The following is a 22,500-nucleotide window of genomic DNA, read 5'->3' on the forward strand; positions in this document are numbered from 1 at the left end:
TTACTTTGCCGAAACCACGTCTGATGTAAATGCAGCTCTACGACATTGACCAAGTCTACACCTCATAATGTGACAACAAACAAAGTTTTTGTGTATCAATTGAAAAAGGTTGTGTCGATGAACCTTCTCTATGCAGAAAAACACTTTAAAAGTCTACTCTTAAAAGGTGTGCATTTCAGCTTTTTTTTTTCTCATAAGAGCAAGTGTTGAATTTGTGTGCAAGATATCGCTATATGAGAAACAGCAATTTTCTTTTTCTTTAAATGCTGTTATTATTTTACAATTATATGAAATCAATAAAGTGATTTTATTCGGTAATCAACGTGTATTTTTTCCTTATCACTTTTTGTGATGGCTTGGTTTTGGTCATAGATAGACGCAAATTTTCCTATTGGATCTGTCTTTCTGGGAGAATACAGTAAGCAGCCGCTTGACTACTTTGGTGTTAAAGTGAAGGGTATGGGCATAGCAACAGCTGCTAAAGACCGAACAATGGAGTATATCCCCGCCTGACATACTTCTCTCGACCGAGTCTCCCACACGATTCAGCATCGATTCCCACTTGTTTTACACAAAATTACATTACTATATCACGAGTGATGAAACATTTTGCAGATCACCCATCTACAAAATATCTTGTTGGCGCATACATGCAACAACCTTGTTCCCAAAGTCCTCTAGCTTTACGATGTAGCTGCTCGACATAGTGACGAACAAGATCCTGGGAACCAAGGTTTATGCATGAGAAACCAAAACTCGAACTCTAAAGTAATGAATCGTGTTTTGCTTTTTCTATTCTACTGGAGATTTCTTGTAACGAGATTTTACCATGAGAAAGATCTCCACGTTTCGTAAAATGTATGACCGTGAATTCGATCCAGACTGAAAGAGATGTTTGCAATTTCTTTGTATGTTTGCATATTATCCATTTTTTCGACGAACAGAGACTAATGCGTATTAAGGTTGAAAAAATATATCCTTGATTAAACTGAGTGGAATTGGTACACTTTGCATGGAAATGAAAGTTTAAAGGAACGATGGAGCTGGTCAGAAATTCATTTCCGGCCTCTTTCGGTTATCACAATTCCTCTGTACCAGTGAGAACGGAGAGATTTTAAGCCATTAAACTATACAAACATTTTACTTTTGTTACCTTGAAAAAAATGACAAAAGACCACTTACCAAAAAAAGTGGAAGTCAGTCTTATAAATGGCTTTCTGGGGCCCGTTTCTCAAAGGTTCCGAAAGCTTTTCGGGCCCGAAAAGCCATTTTTGAACATGTCAACTGTTTGTTGAGCAAAGCCCATCTTTTAACATGTCTTCAAGATAACAAAAAGCAAACTAGCTATGAAGTTTGACGACTTAAGGAGGCTCGAAAGGGTTTTCAGCTGAGCGCGCGCGCGTAAGCCACACACGCAATTCTAAAAGCTGCTCGCGTCAGCTCACGATTCAAAGTGGGTCACCAGAAATAAACAAATACCGCCAGTTTCGCTCACCTTTCTTCTAATTCCTATACATATGGAATATATATAGACATCTCCTATTCACGAAAACAACGAAAATTGTACACAAACGGTTTCATGGTCACTTAAATCCGTTTGTGTTGGCCTGTAGCTTTACTCGCGCGTGCACTCGAATGAGCGAGTGACGCATGCGTAAATGCCGATCTTGTAACCCCCTCATTTTTCCTGATTTTGCAACTTTACTCGCTTATATCTCTGCTTCGGGACGGTGAATTTTTTTCATTTTTTGCATGTTAGCTTAGATTAATTTCAAACGTTTGTCTTTCAAATTTAAAAAAAATCTGTAGGTGAAAAAAGAAATTAGCGACACATTTCAAAAAAACTTATTTTTCTGAAAAACTGACCTACAGATTTTGTTGAATTTTAAATATTTTAGAGATTGCTTCTAACATTATCTGGTAACGCAGAATGGGAAGATTTCACCGTCCCGTTTTTTCAAAAAAGACAACATATGTTGATTTTAAGGCTGAAGGAAATGCCTTATATCGTTGCCATGGTAACGGTATTTTGGAGGAAAATGTGATGTGAAAAATCTATGATGGGTACTTAAAACCCTGGCCAAATTTTGTCTTGATGTGATTACCCTAACTGTATCTAAAAACAAAATATGTTTATTTGTTTGAAAAAAGGAGAAACTATTTCGAGCCTCCTTAAGACGAGATTTTTTTGAACATCGAGCAATAAAGCGCGCCAGCGGCCAAAAATCCCATAAGAGCTTGCGCGCATCTTACTTTCAGATCAGGACTTGTACCGTCGGCCATATTGTGTCGCGGTGGAAGAGCACATAGAAGTTGTGTTGAGTGCAAGCGATTAGCCAACCATTTTGCACAGGTATTTCATTCAGTCACTTCGGAAAGATCTGTAAAGCTTTGAAAAACGTTTTGAAGCGGTGAATTTATCGTATTTAGTTTAACCTTCTTGCAAGGTTATAACCAGTACGCAAATTGTTCGAAAAGATCTTTCTTCTCCGACTCTGCTAATAAGAGATCCAGTCTAGAATTAGTGTGTCAAGACTTGCTTTTGGACTATCTTGAGACTGCAAACCTAGGATGAATTCTTATTATACTTCTATTAAAATAGTGTGAACAGTTCTTTTGTCATTGCCTTGTCTGTGACCGGTGATCTGATATTCGAGTTAGAGGTAGTCAAGTTGATGTGGAAGCAGCTTCTGTCACTTGCGTTACGGTTCAGTGAGGTTTCCTACAGATCGTTTTCGGACTGCTGTTGTCGTTACAGCTCGGTGTACTCTATCGCTAGACCTTGCAAAAGGTAATTTTGTCCTTTTTTTTTTTTTTTGAAAGGTATTGAGTATTCGTGGATAGGTTCCTTTAGAGTTGATTTTCAGCTTATCTCCCGCACACTTCTTCCGTAAAAAGATTCGTGAGACCCCCAGTGTTTAAGTGTTTCCTTTTCAGTTCCCCCTTTAAAATTACACATTAAGATTGTGTTCAGCTTAGCTTCAATTGTCAACTTTCAATTTCGATTGTTGAGTTGAATTTATCATAAAATTTGCCACAAGTGTTTCATTTTCCAATTCACTAGAGTTAAGTCTAGCTTATATCAAAGTTAAAAAAAAAAAGAGTTATTGAAGGTTTGATCTTTGTGAAGAATTGAAAAAAAAAAGAAAGAAAGAAACTAGTCCCAGCTGAGCCTCAGAGATTGTAAACAATGTCTTCATCAGTACTTACTTATAGTATATGTAAAAAACCTACAAGGAAGAATCTCGTCCCATAAATGATGTTAAAGGAAAAATGTCAAGCCTGTAGGAATGCCACTATCCGCCTCTGATGTTCAGCGTCCAAATGCACAACTCCCCCGTACAAGCTAAAACATTTAAAGTCACTACCAAAGTCCACCAAAGTCAGTAGATGATTTGTTCCCTGAAGCTAAGAAAACTTTTTTGGAAAAAAAAGTTTGGCTGTGTGGCCCTCATAAGCAGTTTAATGCTGTGGTGCATGTTATGTAAGGTTGCACAGGCTGTCACCCAGTGTAAACAAAAGTGTTCCACAGCCCCTGTCTGCAAACAATTCTATTCAACATCAAGTTGGTTGTGCCCCAGTGTCATATGAACTGACGTCAAAGCAAACTCAGCGGAGGATTTGAAACAAACTTTAAAACTGCGCAAGGTAAAAAGTGGCTGAACTTAAAACAGAAGTTGAAAACATGGGTGTCTCAAATGAACAGATCTGCCAGGAAATTCTTGAAGGCCGATTTGATGGGGTAAACTTTCCTTCTTTTAACTCGCATGGTAAAATTCTACCATACATATTTTACCTTACTAGTTGGTTTTTCAGTTTATTTGGATTGGTAATGAAAAGATGAACACCAAGGCTGTTGCCTAACAGGAGCCCAGTAGCCTGGGGCTCCCAAAGAATAGCTCTGGGCACCTTAATTTTTCTTAGCAACACCTTTCGCTTCATATGTTGGGCTCCTAAGTTCTCAGCGTTTAGCTCTGAGGACCCCTTTAAAATTTTCTTAGGCAGCAGCCTTGAACACAATTCAAGGATCTCCCAAGCCCGCGAAACTGAAAACATGGCATACTGTCATGCTTGTATAACAGGGTAAAAGTTACTACTGGTAACCCTGCAAAATACAGTAAAGACCCACACATAAGAACCTAGAATTTTCGAGGTCAGGCTGAGCAGGTTCTAATATTTTAGGCTATTTTTTCATAATTCAGGCTGATTACATGTAGTTTCTTAATAGGTTCTTATTTCTCAGAGGAACAACAATAAATTTCTATATTTTATTCATAAGATATGTAGACAGTATTGCACTGTAGCTTTATGGAAAACATATTTCTAGAGAAAATCCAATAAAATGCCAATCAAAGAAAACATATACACAATAGACCTAATCGGCTAACTCAATGTTGTACCCAATTCAAATCTCCAGAGATTAAGATTCTTTGTCTATTGTATTTGCATGATAATGTACCATTCATATTTAAATGATATGGAAATACCTGAAACAAAACGTTTTTTTCCCAAAGGGTTTGAATTGGGTACAACATTGAGTTAGCCGATTAGGTCTATAACAGGAGTTTTCTCTAGGGTGATTTTTTTGTAAAAGTACCTCTTTTTCTTTGCCAGGCTCTGCAGGTTCTTATATTTTTGGGTATTTTTAAAATGCCAAATTTCAGCCTGTACTAGGTTCTTATATGTGAGTTTGTACTGTATCATTCCCTAAAATAGAAAACTAATCCAGGCTATAAAGAGTACTCTTTTTGCATTCTAATAATCAGATCAGAGTCAGTAATTATTACTGACTAATTCAACGTCAGGACATTTTTCCTTTACCTTTGATAATAAAAAAATAAGATCACAATATTTTTCACCTCTATCAGTACTTTGCACGCATACTGGCTTTAGCAATGTTTTGGAAACATGATTGTAAACATGCGAACCTCACTCTCTAGGAGGTGTTTCTTACTAGAAGTAAAAGGTAAAAGGAGCAAGCCATTGTCTTCACTTCTTTCAAATTCCATTCAGGAAAAAGTGAATGCAAATGCTAACATCATGGAGGGCTTAGCTCTCAGCTACTCCAGAGAGAGACCTGGAAGTCCCAAATGGGTTGAACTGTTGAACTGTGTGGCACAGCAATACACAAATAAGGAAATTAAGCAAATGTTCAGGTTTACTAACAGTCGAGGAGAAGAAGTATCATGCACAGACTACGAATTAACAAAAGCTAGACTTTATAGTAAGATGTATGGTCCAGGAGCAGCACTTTCGAAAATAAGACGCCAATATAGTCATAAACTTCCACCAGAAACCATTGCTTTTGTCTTAGAATTTATCCATCATCTAGACAGTGAAGAGTATTCATCTTACAAAAGTGGCCCCTGTGATGGAAAACAAAAATCATGGATAAGTGAATTATTAGGAGGAGGAAATCAACCTGTTTTGTGGTTCAATTAAGCAAAACAAGTCTGCCTTTTATGACAGATATACATTGTAAACAGGAATGTGAACAACTGGAGATTAGACCTATAAGCTTTAGTACAATTTTTAAGGGTTTGTCTGCAGGAAATTTCAAAATAATGACAGAGAAGGCAGGACTCTAAGATTTGCACAAAACTTGGCGCGGAGTATTTTATCGTGGTAGATAAGCTGCTAACTCGTTTAGGTGAAATGCTGAGGAACCAATGTAAACCAGACATAACTCCAGGATTAATGAGCAAAGCAAAGACGTTAACAAATAATATATGACTGTTTCCGGTACAAGAAAATTCAGAACGAACATATTTTTGCTACAGTGGTACATCTTCCAACACCATCCAACAGGACATTTCAACAGCTTTGCTCTTTCCACACGCCAGCAGTCTAACTTAAGTTTTTTGGCATCACCTTCACTTTTTTGAGCAATAAAAATTCTTGGAAATGATGTGAACTTTCCAAAAATAATGTACAAGGCAAGGAATGTTGTTGTCCAAATATGAAATGTACAACCGTCAGGCTGAAGAACGCTCGCACGTGAAGGAAGCTCGAACGCAAGTGGTTTCGAATGTCAATTATGTAAACAAATTGAGGTGTTGTATTTTCAAACTAAAATTACGCAACTGGTTCAAAACAAAACCACATTTATTTAGGTAGCACTGAAAAGCTTGCACTTTAACGTTCTGTATTGTAGTGACATATGTCTGGTACACTATACAATGAACTTACAACAAAGCGGATAAACAGTGCTGCCATAAAGAATTCGTTAACCAATTATATGTGCCACAAAGGAATCGCGGATGATTGGAAAAGTTCATGATTTCAAAAGCATTTTACTATGCAAAGTGAAAGCACCAGAGGTGATGTTCAAAATAACAGTATGATCAGTAATCCAGTACTTACCAAATGGAAGCAGATCTCTTCCTGAAAGGGCGATGTTTAAAGTTGAGAAATGCACTACCCTGCAAGTTTGAGGCGAGATCAGACAACCGGTTCAAATACATTTAAAGCAAATAATGCTCAAATCAAGTGTAGAACATCTAGAAACTTTCAATTAAGACGTGCAATCCTTGGTACAACAACATTTTTGCAGCGTAGCCTGACAAGAACGAGGTAAGTAATATGGGTTTCGCACAACGGTGTATCTTATTTTCAATTCCCAAACGCATAAAAACTCAAAGATGTATATTCCGTTTACGCTGAAACAACTAACAAAACTACGGTTTCAACAGAACAGGTGAAGTCAAAACCTTCATTTTGAAATGTTGGCAGTTTCATAAAGTTCACAAATAATCTCGTTTGAGCTTTTTTTTCTCAAGGGAAAATCACGCTCAATGAATTGGAGAACGCAAGTTGAGCTCGACCGGCTTAACGCTCGACCCTTACGCTAATTGTGCTTTAACACAGCCTTTCAAAGAGATTTCAGAGTTTTAAAGTATCAATTGTTATTGAAATAACTTAGGTTATAGAAGTAAAACAATTACATACCTTTAATGAATTGATTTGGCAAGATAGTATCGACAGTAAACCGTCTCAAACCGTCAGAATCAGCCATAACCTCTGTGACAAACGGCCGGCATTGTTCGCATCTCATGGCAAGTCTACTGAAGCAAATCTCCCATTTGCATCCTAGGGGTTTTTCTACCACAAAATGCTTCATATCCTTCCGACAAAGGTTAGAAATGAGCCAGGGAACAGGACTTTTTGTGAGTCGAAATGATTACTGCGGCCATCAAAATATTCCCTGGCGCGAAACACACGTGATTCCAACTAAACTTGACTGGCGGCAAAAGATTATTATGGTATTTTTGGCCGCGCAATGCTCGAAGTTCAAAAAAACTCGTCTTAAATCCTCTTCGTTCTTGAGAATTGTGACACCCGAAAATGGACGGTAAAGTTTCGGGACTTTCCAGAAACGGGCCCCTCCGGGAAACGGGATCCAGAAGCGAACAACTGTTATTACAATTTGAGTGAATTTGTTCAATGCCATGATTATGTTTGGATTCATGTCCAACCAGGTCTTTGTCTTGTTTAGTTTATGCACAGGCGACATAAACGGGGCATTTTTCATTGATATGCCAAGAAGCCCAATTCCTGACGGGCAGAATGTTCTTGACAGAAGGTTTGAGAAAACGATATCTCCAGGAAAAGATTTTGGATTTATAGATTTGACAGACCGAGCCTTTCACATTGAAATGCTGAAGCAAAGAATTTGGCCAATTGAAACATTCAGAATGACGAGCAAATCAAACTGCAGAGCAGTGACACGTAGACAACTGAGAGCAAGTCCCGATTGATCTACCCTAATACCTCTGATTGGCGGAAAATTAGGAAAAAGATTAATGACCCAATTACCAATCGAAAACTGCAACCCCAAGGCAAATGCAAAATTATTCTCGGCAGTCAGTTAAAAAAAAAACGCTGTCATCAGATATTACAACAGTTGAATTTTACATTAGGACATTTCACCAACATACAAAGAATCCGTTTTTTTGTGACTTCATTGTACACAAACATCAAGGAGTCATCGATCAAGTTGTCTTTTTTATTCTATAGATACATAGAACTTAAGGGCGGTGCCTACTATTGCTATTGCGCATACGTTCTGCGCATCTCGAGATACTCGGATTTCCTATCGGTGATGCATACTAATACAGGAATATTTTAAAATTATGCAGAGAAAGTAGATCTTAGTAAGTACTATTGGTATCCAAAAAGAAAATTGGGGGTAACCATGTATTTTTCAGAGATAATTAAGCTTCAATTTGAGAAAGAACGCCATACATGCTTTTGTATTTGAAAGCTTTTTACAAATATTGTTCATGACTTATCTTTGAAAAATGTGTGGTTACCCCCACCTTTCTTTTTGATTTCAATAACACTTGTTAAGATCTACATTCCCCACATAATCACAAACCGGGGCAAAAATACCTTTGAATTAGTAGGCACCGTCCTTAAATCAACATACAAAAATCGATTTGCTGATAAGTCTTTAAATTGTTTTTTTTGTGTGTCAAATCAGTTGGCTTCCTTGACGATACTAAAAGGTCAGCCGGCCCACGTCTTCCTGACCTATGGAAGATCATCTGTAGCTCATCTGAGGTCTATCCTCACATCGTCGATGTCTTGGTGTTCTTTCAAATCTGGCTGTTCGTCTCTGGCATTTATTTCATCTATCAATCTATTTTTCGAACTGGATCCAAGGTTCGTGGTTCCTTGTGTTACAAGGCCACCCCTTCTGCAATAAAAACCACGATATACGATAAGAAAAAAGAATAAAAAGAGTAGAGCTGTTTGCACGGGACTTGAAACAGCCACAAAGGCAAGTTTTAGATTTGTTTGAAAACTATCACATGCGACTGAAGTATGCAATGCATTCTTTTTGGTGTTTTAAAGAAAAAAAACCTTGGTAATAGCTAATAGGCCATTTCCGAGTTCATGTCTGTCTCCTTCTCAAAGCGAGTATGAGTGCGAAGTTTTTGTTGTGAAAATTAGTTTTCATTCATATGTAAAGTAGAACTAATTACCATCACAAAAACTTCGCACTTAGACGCGCATTGAGGAGGAGGCAGACATGAACTCGGAAATAGCCTATTGACACCTGTGAAAAAAAGGTATCAGCTAACCAGTATCACATGACCATATCAGGGGTTCAAGTTTAGGCCTTCGAGGTGAGCTGTTTTATTTTAAGTTGGCCGCTGACCAGGGAATGGTTTTCGATTGGATCGCAGGCTCAAGCCAGGTAAACTTTTTGTCATAATAATAGACCTTATTCATAAATGGCGGTCAATTTATAATTCTTTGTCGAAGTGCAAATTAGCCTACTAAGCCTCGATACCATACAGTGAATTGAAAAGAAGTCTTGCTTTAAAATGAGGCTTGGTAGGCTAATTTGCACGTGGACAAAAGAATTATAAATGTGACTGCCATTTATGAATAAGGTCTATTATCACGGGAACTCCGCTTTTAGGCTTGGCTAAATCTATTTATTCTCATTCAACTCCTAATTCGAGTGCAAAAAAATGTCGATTTTTATCCTTTCAGACCCTTGTATGGTGTTTTGCACAAGGCATATTGATGTCGAAATGTTTTTGTTTTGTTTTTGTTTTTGTTGCTTAAACTACCTTGAACATCCGGTTCCACCGTTGTCCTGGTATCATTCTCCTTTTCGAAGCCGTCCTCAAATTGTATATTGACAATGGTATCCTCGTCACTTGATTCCTCCGTTAGACTGTGAAATGATGGCGCGTTGTAATACTCTTTTGACTCGTCCACTGCACTCAGATCCAAATATGGATTGTCCTTCTGCATCATCGTCTCCAGGCTCTCTCGTAACTCAGTAAACGTTGGGCGACGTTCAGGAGATTGTTTCCAGCAGTCAGTCATCATTTCATAACTGCAGAAGAGTACGCTTGCAACGTGAGTGTGTTACTTTGAAGGTGGACTGAGGTTTTTTTAGTAACAAATAAAGGTACTTACACAGACAGCTGACCAAGGCAGTACACGAGTAAAAAGGGGTAGTTGTACTTATTTGTATTTCTGCTGCTTTATTCCTTAAGCCTTAATATAACAATGTTAAGAGGGAAACTATGATGTGAAAAGACGGAATATCGTTTTAAAGAAAATAAAGAAAATTGCTAATTTCAGACAGTTCCTTCCTTGGACATTATTACAATGCAGTGCTTGTTCCACATTTATCATCAAGGAAGGCATGGAAAAACCAAACAGAATAGTTTTTCCTTGCCTAACACCAGCTGATGCCCCAACTCTGTTGCAAGGCCCGGTTTGTTTTGTGTTTTAATGGGCCGAGAGCAATTGAAAAATGAGGGAGAGAGAGGGAATGTAGGGGCATTGGGTAGGAAATGTAAATTTCACAAAAGTAATTTTTAGATCGGAGCAAGAGAAAATGAGGGGACAGAGAAGGAGGCTCCCGGTCCAGCCCTTGGGATATGTCATGTCCACGAAAGTTATTTTTAGACGAGCGGAAGTCTTCCGAGACGTCCGCATGCAGGCCAACCTCGGTCCGATGTTTGAAAGAAAATATATATTCATCAGCCTTCCACGCGCGCTATCTTTTTCTCTTTTCACTAAGAACCTGAGAGCGAGGCAAGACTGCATGCGGACGTCTCAGAAGACAGACTTCCGCTAGAACAAAGGCTTCCGCTCGTCTAAAAATAACTTTCGTGGACATAACATATCCCGGCCAACGCCTTGAGCCTCCCTCTCTGTCCCCTCATTTTCTCTTGATCGGAGGTATGTTTCCCGAGACGTCTACGACTATTAAGCATGACGTCATAAGAATTTATCTGGCATTGTATAATGGCAGCTGCTGGACATTCAGTGTGGCTTTCGATTTCACAAGAAATTGTGGATTCGCCTACTCCGGGTTTTGGGCCAAGATATACCAATTTTTCTTGGCTAAAGTCATTTCTTTGTCCTAGATTTGGAACGTTCAGTACAACCCATTTGTGGTTCTATCCTTGCTTTATATCATGATAACATAGTATGCTTACATCTCATCATTACAGGTGTCAGGTTTTTCCATTCGATACCCTTCCTTTAGCAGTCCCAGTAATTCCCTGTTGTCCATTGCTGGATAGGGCGTCCCTCCTGATATCAAATGAGATACAAAGTGTTATTATGCATATTCCAATTAGGCTCCCACTATGGTTTGGGGATCAAAAAAGCACTTTAAAAGTTAAGATATGCAAGGTAGAGTCAAGATACCAAGTGTGACAAGCTCCCATAAGACAACTCCAAAGGCCCATCTGCAAGAACGCAAAACGAAAACGTTTTCAGCAACATGAGGTGAATGACATACTCTGTAATTATAACTGAGTTACGTAGGCAAACCCATTTTGTTACGATAGATCCTCAAATGCAAATCGTTTCTAATTCAACGAGAAACGTTACTAATTAAACGTCTACTACTTACACGTCACTCTGTGTTGTAAATGTTTGATCAAAGATGGCTTCAATTGACATCCATTTTAAGGGAAGTTTCCTGTTTCGTTTTGCCTGATAGACTCCCTGGTCGTACACATGACGTGTAAGTCCAAAGTCCGCAACCTTCGCGATTTTATTTTCACCAACAAGAACGTTCCTTGCAGCTAAATCGCGATGTACAAAGCCTTTTCTTGCTAGATATTCCTATCAGTAAAAGAGGATGAGTTGAGAGCAGTGAAGGCAGGTAAGGATAAGTATTTTAATTCAGCCTGAATAAAACAAGTCTCTTTTTTTGCAAGTCGAGCGAACAATGCATGTTTCATGGCTTAAAAGAGAGAAACAGTCGCCAGTTTATTGGTTACCATGTAATTCAAACAACTTTCTTTTGTGTAAAACGATATCCAATCCATAAGTTGAGAAACCGCAGAATGATGTGGACATTTTGTGGCTTTCTACAGGAAAATACTAAACCTGCTTACGGTACATTTTGGCCCGAAAATAAAGACTCCTAACAAATTACCCAGCAAACTGGCGAATTTTCAGACTTACTTCTCAAAATGGAAGGGGGGAGTTATTTTTACAGCTAACTCAAAATTGGAAGGATTCGTGTGGGGAGAACGACGTGTGTTATCCACTTATGCTTTCTATTAGTCGGCTTTGTTTATCTCAGTTTAGCTCATCTTACCATTCCTTGACTTATTTGCCAAGCGAATGCCATTAAGTCTCCAGGAGTCAAAACATCTTCACTTGCTTCTCTTTCTTCCCCAATCTCAAGACCTGTATTTTCCAGCCCGCCCCTTCCCTGGTCATCTGGTGTGGAAGAACTATTGTAGGACAACAGCTGAATGGCACCATTATCACTGTTTGACATCTCCGGTAAATTGAGGTAAATGCGATCAGTTTTAGTTGCCTGATGGGAAAGAAGGCATGTTTAAGATTGCCTCACCTCCTAGTTCACTCACAGATATTAATTGACGAATGAAAGAACTATTTGGAGTGTGGGATAATCGATGTTTCCAGTACATTACATGAATATTGTGATGCCGTACTTCGGTGATTACAGAGCAAGGAAAATGCAAACAGACGTTTGACAAAAATTCATTCATTCCGGCTCATCTAGTTAAATCTGTTAATCACATTCAACAAAAATTACAAGCGAGTTTGCATCACATTAAGGACAAATCCTGAAAATTGAATACATTGTAAATCTAATGTACCAGATATTTGAGATGACAAAATAATGTCAAAGCTGTTTTTTCTCTTGCAACAACAATTGCTTAACTATCAAATCATTTGCTGGTAGTTGAGGTTTTAAAAGTGCACTGTTAATTACTAATACTGAAAACATTTATTTGGTGATGCACCCGACTTTTGGACATAAATCTACAGCTACCTTTTCGTTCCGTAGTTATCTTTGAACTCACGTTACAAGAAAAAAAATCCGTAGCAAAAGTCATTTCAGGGCACAACGAATGTAATTGATCCGCATACTTTCTACTAATTAGTAGACTAATTTAAGAGCCTCCCAGAAAGGGTCCCAGAAATTTGCTTGACAAAATGTGTTCCCTTGTTCCCGAAATTACTTCCAAACTTGTTCTCAGCTTTTTAATCCCAAAATTGGTTTATGTTCCCTAGTCCCCTAAGAGATATTTTGTCTTTGATCCCCTGTTCCCAAGTTCAAATTAGCCATGTTCTACTTCTTCCCAAAACCCCAACTTGACCCTCTAATTTGAAAGATGATGGATCCAATTGCATGACCAGGCCACTTAGGCAATAATTTACCTTCACAGATATTCCTGTTGTGTTATTGTTTGTAAAGTACGTTTCACAGTATGTGGAGCGAAAAGGTCCGTGGCAGTAATCTCCAATATTTTCCTTTACCTATTGTGAATTAAAACACAAAGGTTGACACAATTATTATTCTGAGAGCAGCACCAATAGTTACGTGATTATTACATGTCATGAGCCTCAGTAAATTAAAAAAAAAATAGAAAGATGCTTGAATGGACCTATTTATCGTTTCCAAATGTTGAACGCCAGCAACTGAATAATGAAGATGGTTTTAAATTGTACTGTTAACTGTTACGAGTTTGGTGTTTGTTTCCCTTGAATGAAACATCTTTTTAAGATTCACACGTGCGACGCAAGCGCAAACGCAAGCGAAAACGCCGACGAAAGATTTGGAGAATTCTTGCCCTTGAGTCTGCATTTCTCATGTGTGAACCGGTGCAATGCAACGCAAATACTTGTTCCGCGACTCTTCGGTTGAAACCAAGATGGCAGCTTTACTCAAATTGGGTCTCGCGCCGAATGAAAAGTTATCCGAATCCTGTCCTTTCCGGCGTTTAATGCGCGGGAAAATACAATTAATATCCGGAAGTAATACTCTCGATAGCCAAGCAGCAAATATCTTCCTAAATTATGGGAAACTCCCTGAAATTGTCTTTTTCGAGATCTTTCTCGTACGTTTTGGATCGTAGACTATTTTTCGTCTGTATTTGACGCCTTCCGAAGACCAAGTAGGAGAAAAAACATCAACGCCAACACATGTACTTCGTCCGCCATCTTGAGATAATCCTTGCTCGTGCGTCTTTCACTGTGCTTCCGTTTGCGTTGGACGTATGAACAAAGGCTTTAACCCTCAGTCGGTCAGGTTTTTTTCAGTGGTGTCGACATGGGGGCGGGAATAAAAAGTTAGAAAGGAAGGGAACTAAGGAAAGGAAAGGAAAGGAAGGGAACTTGTATAATTTAAGTGTCTAGTCGTTCTAGCACTGGAGCACTTATAGGGGACACTGTAAACTGAAATTAAGGGGAGAGGGGAAACAGGAGCACCCGGAAAAAACCTCTCGGTGCAGAGTAGAGAACCAACAGACTCAACCAACATATGACGCCGGATCTTGGAATCGAACCCGGGCCACATTGGTGGGAGGCGAGTGCTGTCACCACTGCGCCATCTCTGCACCTCAGACGTTTGACTCTTTGATCTTAAAATGCCATTACTTTGTACCAATTTCTAGAAAGACTGCCAAAATGAGTATCTAAAGTCGAGAAGGCCCTTCAGTGTCCCCTAAACCAACTACATCCGGGCTAAAAAGATTACTTCATGTTCAATTACTTCCAGGAGAAATTTTACTAGAAATAAATTCTCAATGCAGTTAACTGAGATGAATACCTGTCCTCTATGTTTTCTGAGATACTTCAGAAGACTACCATACGGAACGAATTCGGTCAATAAAAACATAGGCTCTTTTACAGTGCAGCAACCGATTAAGGTAACTATGTTCTTGTGTGATCCAACACTTTTCATCAGCTGCATTTCCTCAAGGAATTCACGTCGCTGGTCGGAGTCCAAACAATCTAAGAAAAAGAAGAATGACATTTAAAGTAACTCTGCACGTTTACTAAATACCTCTCATCCGTAGAGGGTCAAAGAGACTCTTGACTTTGAGAGAATCCGCTGAAAAAGCGAGTTCAGGCATAAATTGAGTTGGTGCCCGAAAGATGTATCTCTCGGCATTCGCGCCTGTGCAAGCACTTCGTGCTGCAAAATGGCAAATACGCGAACCTCGGAGGGAAAGTGTCAAGGTGCAACATAAAACTACTCTAGCTGAGAATTTACAAATCGTTAAATAGAAAAGTCTTGGAATGCATTTTTCTTTGGTTGGTGCGGACACGATTTATATCTGGGCTTTTCCTATTTGAATAGGCCTTTTGCAACAATTTGTCACGTGACCTTTTTTTTTTATAAACACGATGATTCTGCTGATTTCATGAAATTATATTTCCATAAAGAAAAAGCAGCTCAAAATGTGCCTCTATGCAGATTTTCGTAAGTACATCGTTTAAACTGGTGTTGTTACAGTTGAAAGAATTTATAAGGATTTGTATGGGAAAGGTTTAGGGTTAAGGTTAGGAAAGTGTCAAGATGCAAAGTAAAACCATTCCAGCTGTGAATTTACAAATCGCACAGTAGAAAGGTCTTGGAGTGCGTTTTTCCTTGGTTGGTGCAGACACCATTTATATCAGGGCTTTTCCAATTTAAATTCAAATATGGTGCACTTTTCGAACTGATCCAAGATCGGCCGAACCACAACATTGAGGACGACGTCAGCTACTTTTTACGACCAATATGAAATATTAAATGCCCCACAAAGCTCATGAACAAGTATGCGCGCGCCAGGCAGTCGCTGGTCTAGAAAACAGAGAAAATCCACTTCGTGGTATCTACAACAACCGAAGAGAAACCGGTATATCTCTGTCACGAGTTGAAAGGCTTTTACTCACTATGCATCATCTTGACTGCTACAGTAAACACTTCACTTCCGTCAATAAATCTTTTTTTTTCCTTGGATGGCAAAAACAGATGGTGTTGTACGTGTTCTGGAAGTTTCCTCAGGGTTCCTCTGTATACTTTACCAAAGGCACCCTCGTCAACCTCCGCTTCCAAGGTCACAAGATTTGTATCCACTTCCCAGTGGTCTATCATGAGAGCGTTTGGGCTGCAGAAAACAAACAAAGCAAGAGTTTAAACATCGCTCTATCTTCAATTCGTGCCAGTTTGAAAAGGTGTCTTGCCCCTACACACTGCTGGCGAAAGAAACAAAAAGCAAAGGATATTCCACTTAATATTAAATCTCTGCTTTTCCAGTTAGTATGCCGACCCTGTTGCATGTTGGGGCCATGAGCATATTTTGGTGTCGTGCCCCATGGTCGCACGCAATCAGGTGTCTACCTTAAAATCGCCTCTCATCATGACGTCAGGATAAATTTAGATTGAAAAGCAATTATCATGGGAGAAGACCCATGTATGACACAAGTGTTTTCTCCTCTCGTCCGCTCGTTAGCGATGAGATCCTTACCCACCTCCCCATTGAGATTTGTGTTTAAAAACAAAAGAAAAAATGTACATTTCAGAAGGTTTAAAATAAAATTGTTGCAAGAGTGTTGGACATATATAGATGAGGCTTATCTCAGTTGTGAAGCTAATTACAATACTACGGAAAATACAGTGAGTTTCGATCGGGTGTCGTAGAACCAAAGTAATTACTTTGGCCAATCAAAAAGGACAGAGATAATCCGGTAAGCCAATCAAAACTCAAAGTAATTACATGTAGCCGACACAAAGCGCGGGAAAATGTGCCCGCGCGAGCCACGATAGACCTAATCGGCTAACTCAATGTTGTACCCAATTCAAATCCTTTGCATGGGAATAAAACGTTTTGTTTCAGGTATCTCCATATCATTTAAATATGAATACTACATCATTATCATGCAAATACAATTCACATAGAATCTTAATCCCGGGAGATTTGAATTGGGTACAACATTGAGTTAGCCGATTAGGTCTATTGGTTTTGGTTTCACTTTTGATTGATTGAAAAAGTGGCGCGAGAACTTTGAACCAATCAATGAGTGAAGTAATCATAAACCAAAGCAATTCGATGATTACTTTCGACACTCAATTGAAAACCGCTCTAAATACAATGAGCTAAAAGCTTGCTTTTAAACGGTAGGGTCTTACCCCGAAACAATGCCTTTGTCTTCCTGTTTCTTTCTGAGCCACCAAATTATCACACTGATGATAATCAGCACAATCAGCAGTAAACTACAAACAACACCAGTTATCTCACCAGGACTCCACGATCTGTTTGCTTCGCGTGATGCTGGAAGCACAAGATTAGCGAAATTATTAGTGAAAGCACTGTGAACGGGTATACTAAACTTTCAGCGCAACTTTAGCAGAAAGATAAAGTTTAGTGTTTTTGGGAATGAGACCTATATATGATTTTAGATCAAGGGAGGAAAAGGGGTTGGGGGGGGGGGGGGAGGGGTGGATTTTCATGGTCTTATGGTTTCATGGTTCGAGGCCTAGCTCCGCTATCGTGTTGTTTCCTTACACAAGAGACTTAACTCCACACTGTCTCTTTACCCAGGTGTATAAATAACAGCGATATACTGCTGCGGGATAACCCTGCGATGGACAGGCATCCAATCCAGAGGGGGGGGGGGGGAGTAATAATTCTCCCATTTGTTATATGCTACGATTAAACCGGCGTATAAGCTTTTGCCATACGGCCCCTAATTGGCTCGGGCGCGACTTTACCTTCACCTTATGCCAGACAGCAGCCCGATGATTGCTGTTTACCGCTGACGGCAAAAGCAAAGCTTAACTTTACAACTATTTTGACGTCACTGACTCGTGGAAAGAGTTCCAGCTCGAGGATTTTATGCATGAAGAATGAGATACAAGTTTAATTTTCGATAAAGGCTAAGAAGTGTCTTAATACTTCAGTTAGAGGGACATTTTAAGGCCTGTACTTTTTGGCACAACTGGTACTCAATTTGAAGAGGAGTGACTTTTATCAAAATGGACGTCCATCTCTTTAATAGAAATTCTGAATATATATGGCGGACTCTGGAAACATATGGCGCCTTTGCATAAATATTTTAACCAAAGCACTTCTTAATCGAAGGAATCATGCGAGTATTGTTCACAATTGAAGAGATTCGTTTCTTTCAATGTCAGGCTTAGGATGTAAAATGTTGTTGGTGAAAGATCGGTGCCGACTTTTGAAAGTGTCCATGATGAAATTGTAGACATCCCATCCCCTTGATTGCACTGAGTCGTCGCAAGGACATTTCGCATATTTTCTGGTTTAATCCGCGCTGTTTTTGTCTCTTTGTAAACTTGAAAGAATTCAAAGACAACGATCAACTGTGCCACTTAGATTTTTATACTGAAAGCAAAAATGAGAACCATCCATCCACTAAAAACGTTTCTCTCTAAATCGTCCATATATTTCTTTCAAACAGCATTCCCGATTTCCTCGAAAACACTTAAGTGTGTTGACAAGCGCTTATTTCATGCTAGTGAATAATAAAAAAAATAAGCAAACTTACTCAGTTCTTTCTTAAGAATTGAAAGCCTCGATTGACTTCCTATCACCATATCCACTGCAAACACAGGCTTGACCTGAATTAGAAAAGCAAAATTGAACTTAGTCGCTTCTAAGACTTTAACTCAAGCAAAATTAATGCAATAATATTTTGAAAATTGTCGGAAGCGAGGCTCGTCAGGATGCAAAATAAACTGGACCACTGAAATACCCTGAGAGTACAATATAGTATTTGAAACAGAAAACATAGGATTGCCTTTTTAAAAAAATTAGGGGTGCAAGGCTGGCGTAGTGGTGAGAGCACTCGCCTCACACCAAGGAGGCACGAGTTCGATTCCCAGGTTCGGTGTCATGTGTGGGTTGCATGACATTAGTTTGTTTGTTCTCTGTCTACTCTGCTCCGGGCTCCGAGAGGTTTTCTCCGATACTCCGATTTTCCCCTCTCCTCAAAAAACCAACACTGAATTTGCGTTAATTTGTTGATTTCAGTTGAAAGTGTCCCCAATTAGTGCACCAGCTCTAGAAGACTAGACACTTGAATAACTTGAGTTCCTTTCCTTTTCTTTCTCTATTAATACAACAAAGATCAAAGTGAAGCTTTACATACTCTTTCTAATGATAAGTACCTTAAAAACTATCTCCTCATCTAAAGGAATACCATCGATAGTAACATTTGTAGACTCCTGAGAAATAAGGAAGCAAGAGATAATTATTGATAGAGAAGCAACTAATTCGTCATTTAACCTCTTGATCTGCATGTAGCCTGCGAACGCAGACATATTTCCGGCGGTCGTTTCTCTTGCCCGAAAAATAGCGATCGCCGGAAATACGTTTGCGTTCGCAGGCTACTTTATCTGGAAAACTGCGAAGAGTTTGAACCCTCTTCCACTGGCCTTGGTGCAAGAGGTCCTAAGTTCGATTTCCGGATCTCGCATCCTTGTTTCGACTTCTTTCCTTTCAGTGTTGCTTAAGTAGCTTTAAATACCCGTAAAACGGAGCACCGATGGAGAGTGGGGAGTAAAATGAGCGCACCGTCGACCCCAGGTTTGTCAGTTTAATTACCGTTACGAGTTATCGACGTTAAATATCGTCGCTTTGCTTTACTTTACTTTAACCCAGACGTCATTTCAAAACTTGATGGAGTAAGATCGTTGGTGAAAGTAGTCGTGACTAAGGTGGGCTGTTGTTTGTCACAAACTGGACAATCTGGCTCCGGTTTTTTACAACGGTGCAGTTACGTGAAAAGAAGCAAAAAATGTTTGTGCGAAAGGTATTTGATGATGTTGCTCAAGAAGGGAAAGCTCCACTGCCAAGAGAGGCAGTAAGAACAACCGCGGATATTTGTTAACGTTTCCGCTCAAATCCAACAGTCTTTTCTTATAATCAAGACTAAAGTATCCGGCGAGTCCATGTATCTGCCATGCCCGATCCAACAAAGACTTTGCAGTCTTATCTCATAGTACTTTCTCAGCGTAGCCCCTCGGCACTTAATAGATGGATTTCGTGATGTTTTCCAAGCGTATTGATTTCTAAGGGCGGGATCACAAAATAACTAAAACAAAAACCAGACTTGATTAGAAATAGAACGCAAACTGCAGTGACAAACATGAGGTTGAAAAAACGCATAACTGAATTAAATTTTAGTGACTTAACGTTTCGTATGTCTCAACATACATCTTCTTTAGCTAACGGTTACTTCTGAAGATGTATGTTGTGACATACGAAACGTTAAGTCACTAAAAGTTGTTTCACGGTTATGCGTTTCTTTATCCTCATGTTTGTCACCGCAGTGTGCTTTCTATTTCTAATCAAGCAGTTTCGTTGGCCAAAGATGAAACGTAAAAACCACACTTACTGTTCTAATCATAGTGTTCAGATCAATAGCTCTTCGCTGTACTTGCGCAAGTTCTTCGCTTTTCTTCGTTATCGTATAGGTGTAGTACACGACGGCGCAGTGTGGGAAGAGTGGCTTCTGCCACCTCACCCTAGTACGAAAGGTGCCATTGATGCTGGGTAATATGCCATCATGTTTCAACCCGACAACTCTTAATAGTGCTTCTCTTGGTGCTGTAAAAACAATTTATATTTTCGATACATTTTATGAAAAGAAGAACGATTAAAAAAAAACACACGTGTTCTTTGAACGAAAAAATCGCATGTTTTATCAGCGAACTTGATAAGTAGAATGCCTTGAGTTCGAGGATAACTGAATTGACCTCTTTCTTACTTTTGTTCGGAATTTGACACAGGATGTTACTCTCGTTGCATTCACAAGATTCAAGGCTTCTAGACTGAATCAAGAATGTTAACCATCCAAATTACGTTAGAATACTCCTAAATACTAGACAACGAAGTTTCCTTTGCTAATATGACATTTCTCAACAGTGTTTTAGAAATATCTTTTCATCCCAAGTTCGCCCGCTTTCCACTTTAAAATTGCTTAACGCCCTTTGTCCAAAGAGATCTTGCGATCTTTTAATGTTTCCTCAGTGGTGTTGACCTGCTTTTAGTTAAAAATAAAATCTTGAGTTATAACAAAACGTTTCTTTCAAGTAATAGTTACTGAGTGAGAAATGCTTTAGTAAGTGAAGATTGAAAAGGTCGATGATTTGGCTATTCTTAGATCACATTCAGGTAAGGTGGCAATCAAACGTCTTACCAGGTGCAATATCGTCAGCTCCTTCCGGCTCTCCATGGATGTATTTATCGATATAAACGGGTGTTACCTAGTAACGAGTCAGATGACGTAACTAGTTAGAGTCTCTCCCAAACCGTGTCACTCTTAACATAGAAAGTCAATCCAACACTAAAATTTAATGTTGTACTCACCGCTATTTTGACTTGCTCGAGTGGAAGTATTCCTGATATTTGATAGAAAGTACTCATCTGCAAAAAAGAGTGTTTGCTTCTATCTTATCACGTTAGTTTGTCTAACGGAGCTAAATTTCCCAGAAAATTGTAGTTCATCGGTTGCGGGAACTCAAGTTGTTGGACTGATGCACTAGGATATAATTCTTTGAAAATGAGGGAGAAGCGAAACCTCAGTCGCGACAACTATGGCAAAAACAAAAAACCGACCAGAAACTTTTTCACAAGGGTGCATTACACCGGGCACTTTTGTGCAATATTTGTCGCCACAAAATTAATATTCTTCCATTGCGTTACGACAAAAAGTGCTGAAACATTTGAAAAAACTGCATTAAACTGACCCTCTACTTACTATGGCGGTTATTCTGCAGCCAGGGCTCTTCATAGATTCGCCAAAGCAATGAACTTGATGATCTGGGTAGCCGGAAAATTCGTAAAATAGATCGTAATGACCAACAAGTCGACGTCGAAAGGAGGGAGGATTCCAGGTAATGTTGAGAGAATATGTGTAGTTCTCCTTCTCTCCTACAGATATCCTCGTGCGTAGATTCCTAACTTTTATTCTGTCTTTATCGGGCGCTTGAAAAGTAAAAAGCAACATTAATGGTCACTACTGCAATTCAACCGGAGTTGCAAAACGAAAACGTAAAACGATTTGCGTGAAAGTGACGCGAACCAGTCGGGTAAAGGCATCCGCTTTGCATACGATTGCACTGGGTTCAAGCCACGCTCGAACCACGTGACTGCATGTGAGGCAAACACGAAGAAAACTTAAACAACAAGGGAAAATATATTTAGCAACAGCTGATGGACAAAGTTGCATGGAAAGAAAACCACCATCAAAAGCAGTCACAATTGATTTAAAATTCATCTAGTGTTTAGCAATAATGGATTGCCTTCATTTTGCAAGGGATAACACTTGAAACCCACTTCTAACAGTAAATTGGACAGTTTAATGAAACTCTAAGTTTCGCTAAAGAAAATTGGCAAAATAACTGCTTACAATGTCTTTTTCATTTTACTTACTCGGAGCATTTATCTTGATACTCTCCGTAGTTCCGTGGACCCAGTCATGTTGGTATTGAGGTGTCACCTAGTTCGAGTTGCAAAACGTTAGCTTCTTAGTGTGCCAGAAATTTTAAGTTAGACGTTTTGAGGTAAAAGCTTCATTCGGGACTACGTTAGGCACATTTAGAGACAGTCATCCTGTCAACAGCGTCGGTTACTGATTACCTAACCGTCAGCAAACCTTATAATTATGCTATTGGATGAAGAGAATGCAAAAAGGACCCTGTTCCCAAAAAAAGAAAGGGAAAACGTGTCATGTAAG

General features: G+C 39.2%; 2 protein-coding genes and 1 long non-coding RNA gene across 4 annotated transcripts in view; 1 reads left to right on the forward strand and 2 right to left on the reverse strand.

Annotated features, from left to right (window-relative positions):
• The window catches only part of LOC137979713 (adenylate cyclase type 10-like), a 65,283-nt gene extending 65,030 nt beyond the window's left edge, over positions 1–253 (forward strand). The window contains exon 31 of the mRNA XM_068827031.1: positions 1–253. This exon is cut by the window's left edge and continues 247 nt beyond it. Within this exon, the coding sequence (XP_068683132.1) occupies positions 1–29 (29 nt within the window). The 3' untranslated portion in view covers positions 30–253.
• Positions 254–4,708: 4,455 nt separating this feature from the next.
• Positions 4,709–7,193, reverse strand: LOC137979991 (uncharacterized). Its single transcript, XR_011118424.1, has 3 exons — positions 6,949–7,193; positions 6,364–6,422; positions 4,709–5,366 (listed from the first exon to the last, which is right to left on the reverse strand). It is a non-coding gene; the product is annotated as an uncharacterized lncRNA (long non-coding RNA).
• Positions 7,194–7,991: 798 nt separating this feature from the next.
• Positions 7,992–22,500, reverse strand: part of LOC137980028 (uncharacterized) — a 44,258-nt gene continuing 29,749 nt past the window's right edge. For both annotated transcript variants that reach the window (XM_068827351.1, XM_068827350.1), the window contains exons 16-32: positions 22,197–22,263; positions 21,523–21,749; positions 21,132–21,188; positions 20,962–21,028; positions 20,158–20,369; positions 18,929–18,985; positions 18,307–18,379; positions 16,928–17,069; positions 15,691–15,905; positions 14,579–14,763; positions 13,189–13,287; positions 12,092–12,316; positions 11,396–11,610; positions 11,188–11,228; positions 10,974–11,070; positions 9,585–9,856; positions 7,992–8,698 (exon numbers count right to left, since the gene is read on the reverse strand). In XM_068827351.1, coding sequence (XP_068683452.1) covers positions 8,682–8,698; positions 9,585–9,856; positions 10,974–11,070; positions 11,188–11,228; positions 11,396–11,610; positions 12,092–12,316; positions 13,189–13,287; positions 14,579–14,763; positions 15,691–15,905; positions 16,928–17,069; positions 18,307–18,379; positions 18,929–18,985; positions 20,158–20,369; positions 20,962–21,028; positions 21,132–21,188; positions 21,523–21,749; positions 22,197–22,263 — 2,268 coding nt within the window. In that variant the 3' untranslated portion in view covers positions 7,992–8,681. The remainder of the gene's footprint in view (positions 8,699–9,584; positions 9,857–10,973; positions 11,071–11,187; positions 11,229–11,395; positions 11,611–12,091; positions 12,317–13,188; positions 13,288–14,578; positions 14,764–15,690; positions 15,906–16,927; positions 17,070–18,306; positions 18,380–18,928; positions 18,986–20,157; positions 20,370–20,961; positions 21,029–21,131; positions 21,189–21,522; positions 21,750–22,196; positions 22,264–22,500) is intronic.

This window comes from Montipora foliosa, chromosome 12, assembly GCF_036669935.1.
Source record: "Montipora foliosa isolate CH-2021 chromosome 12, ASM3666993v2, whole genome shotgun sequence".
NCBI lineage: Eukaryota > Metazoa > Cnidaria > Anthozoa > Scleractinia > Acroporidae > Montipora > Montipora foliosa.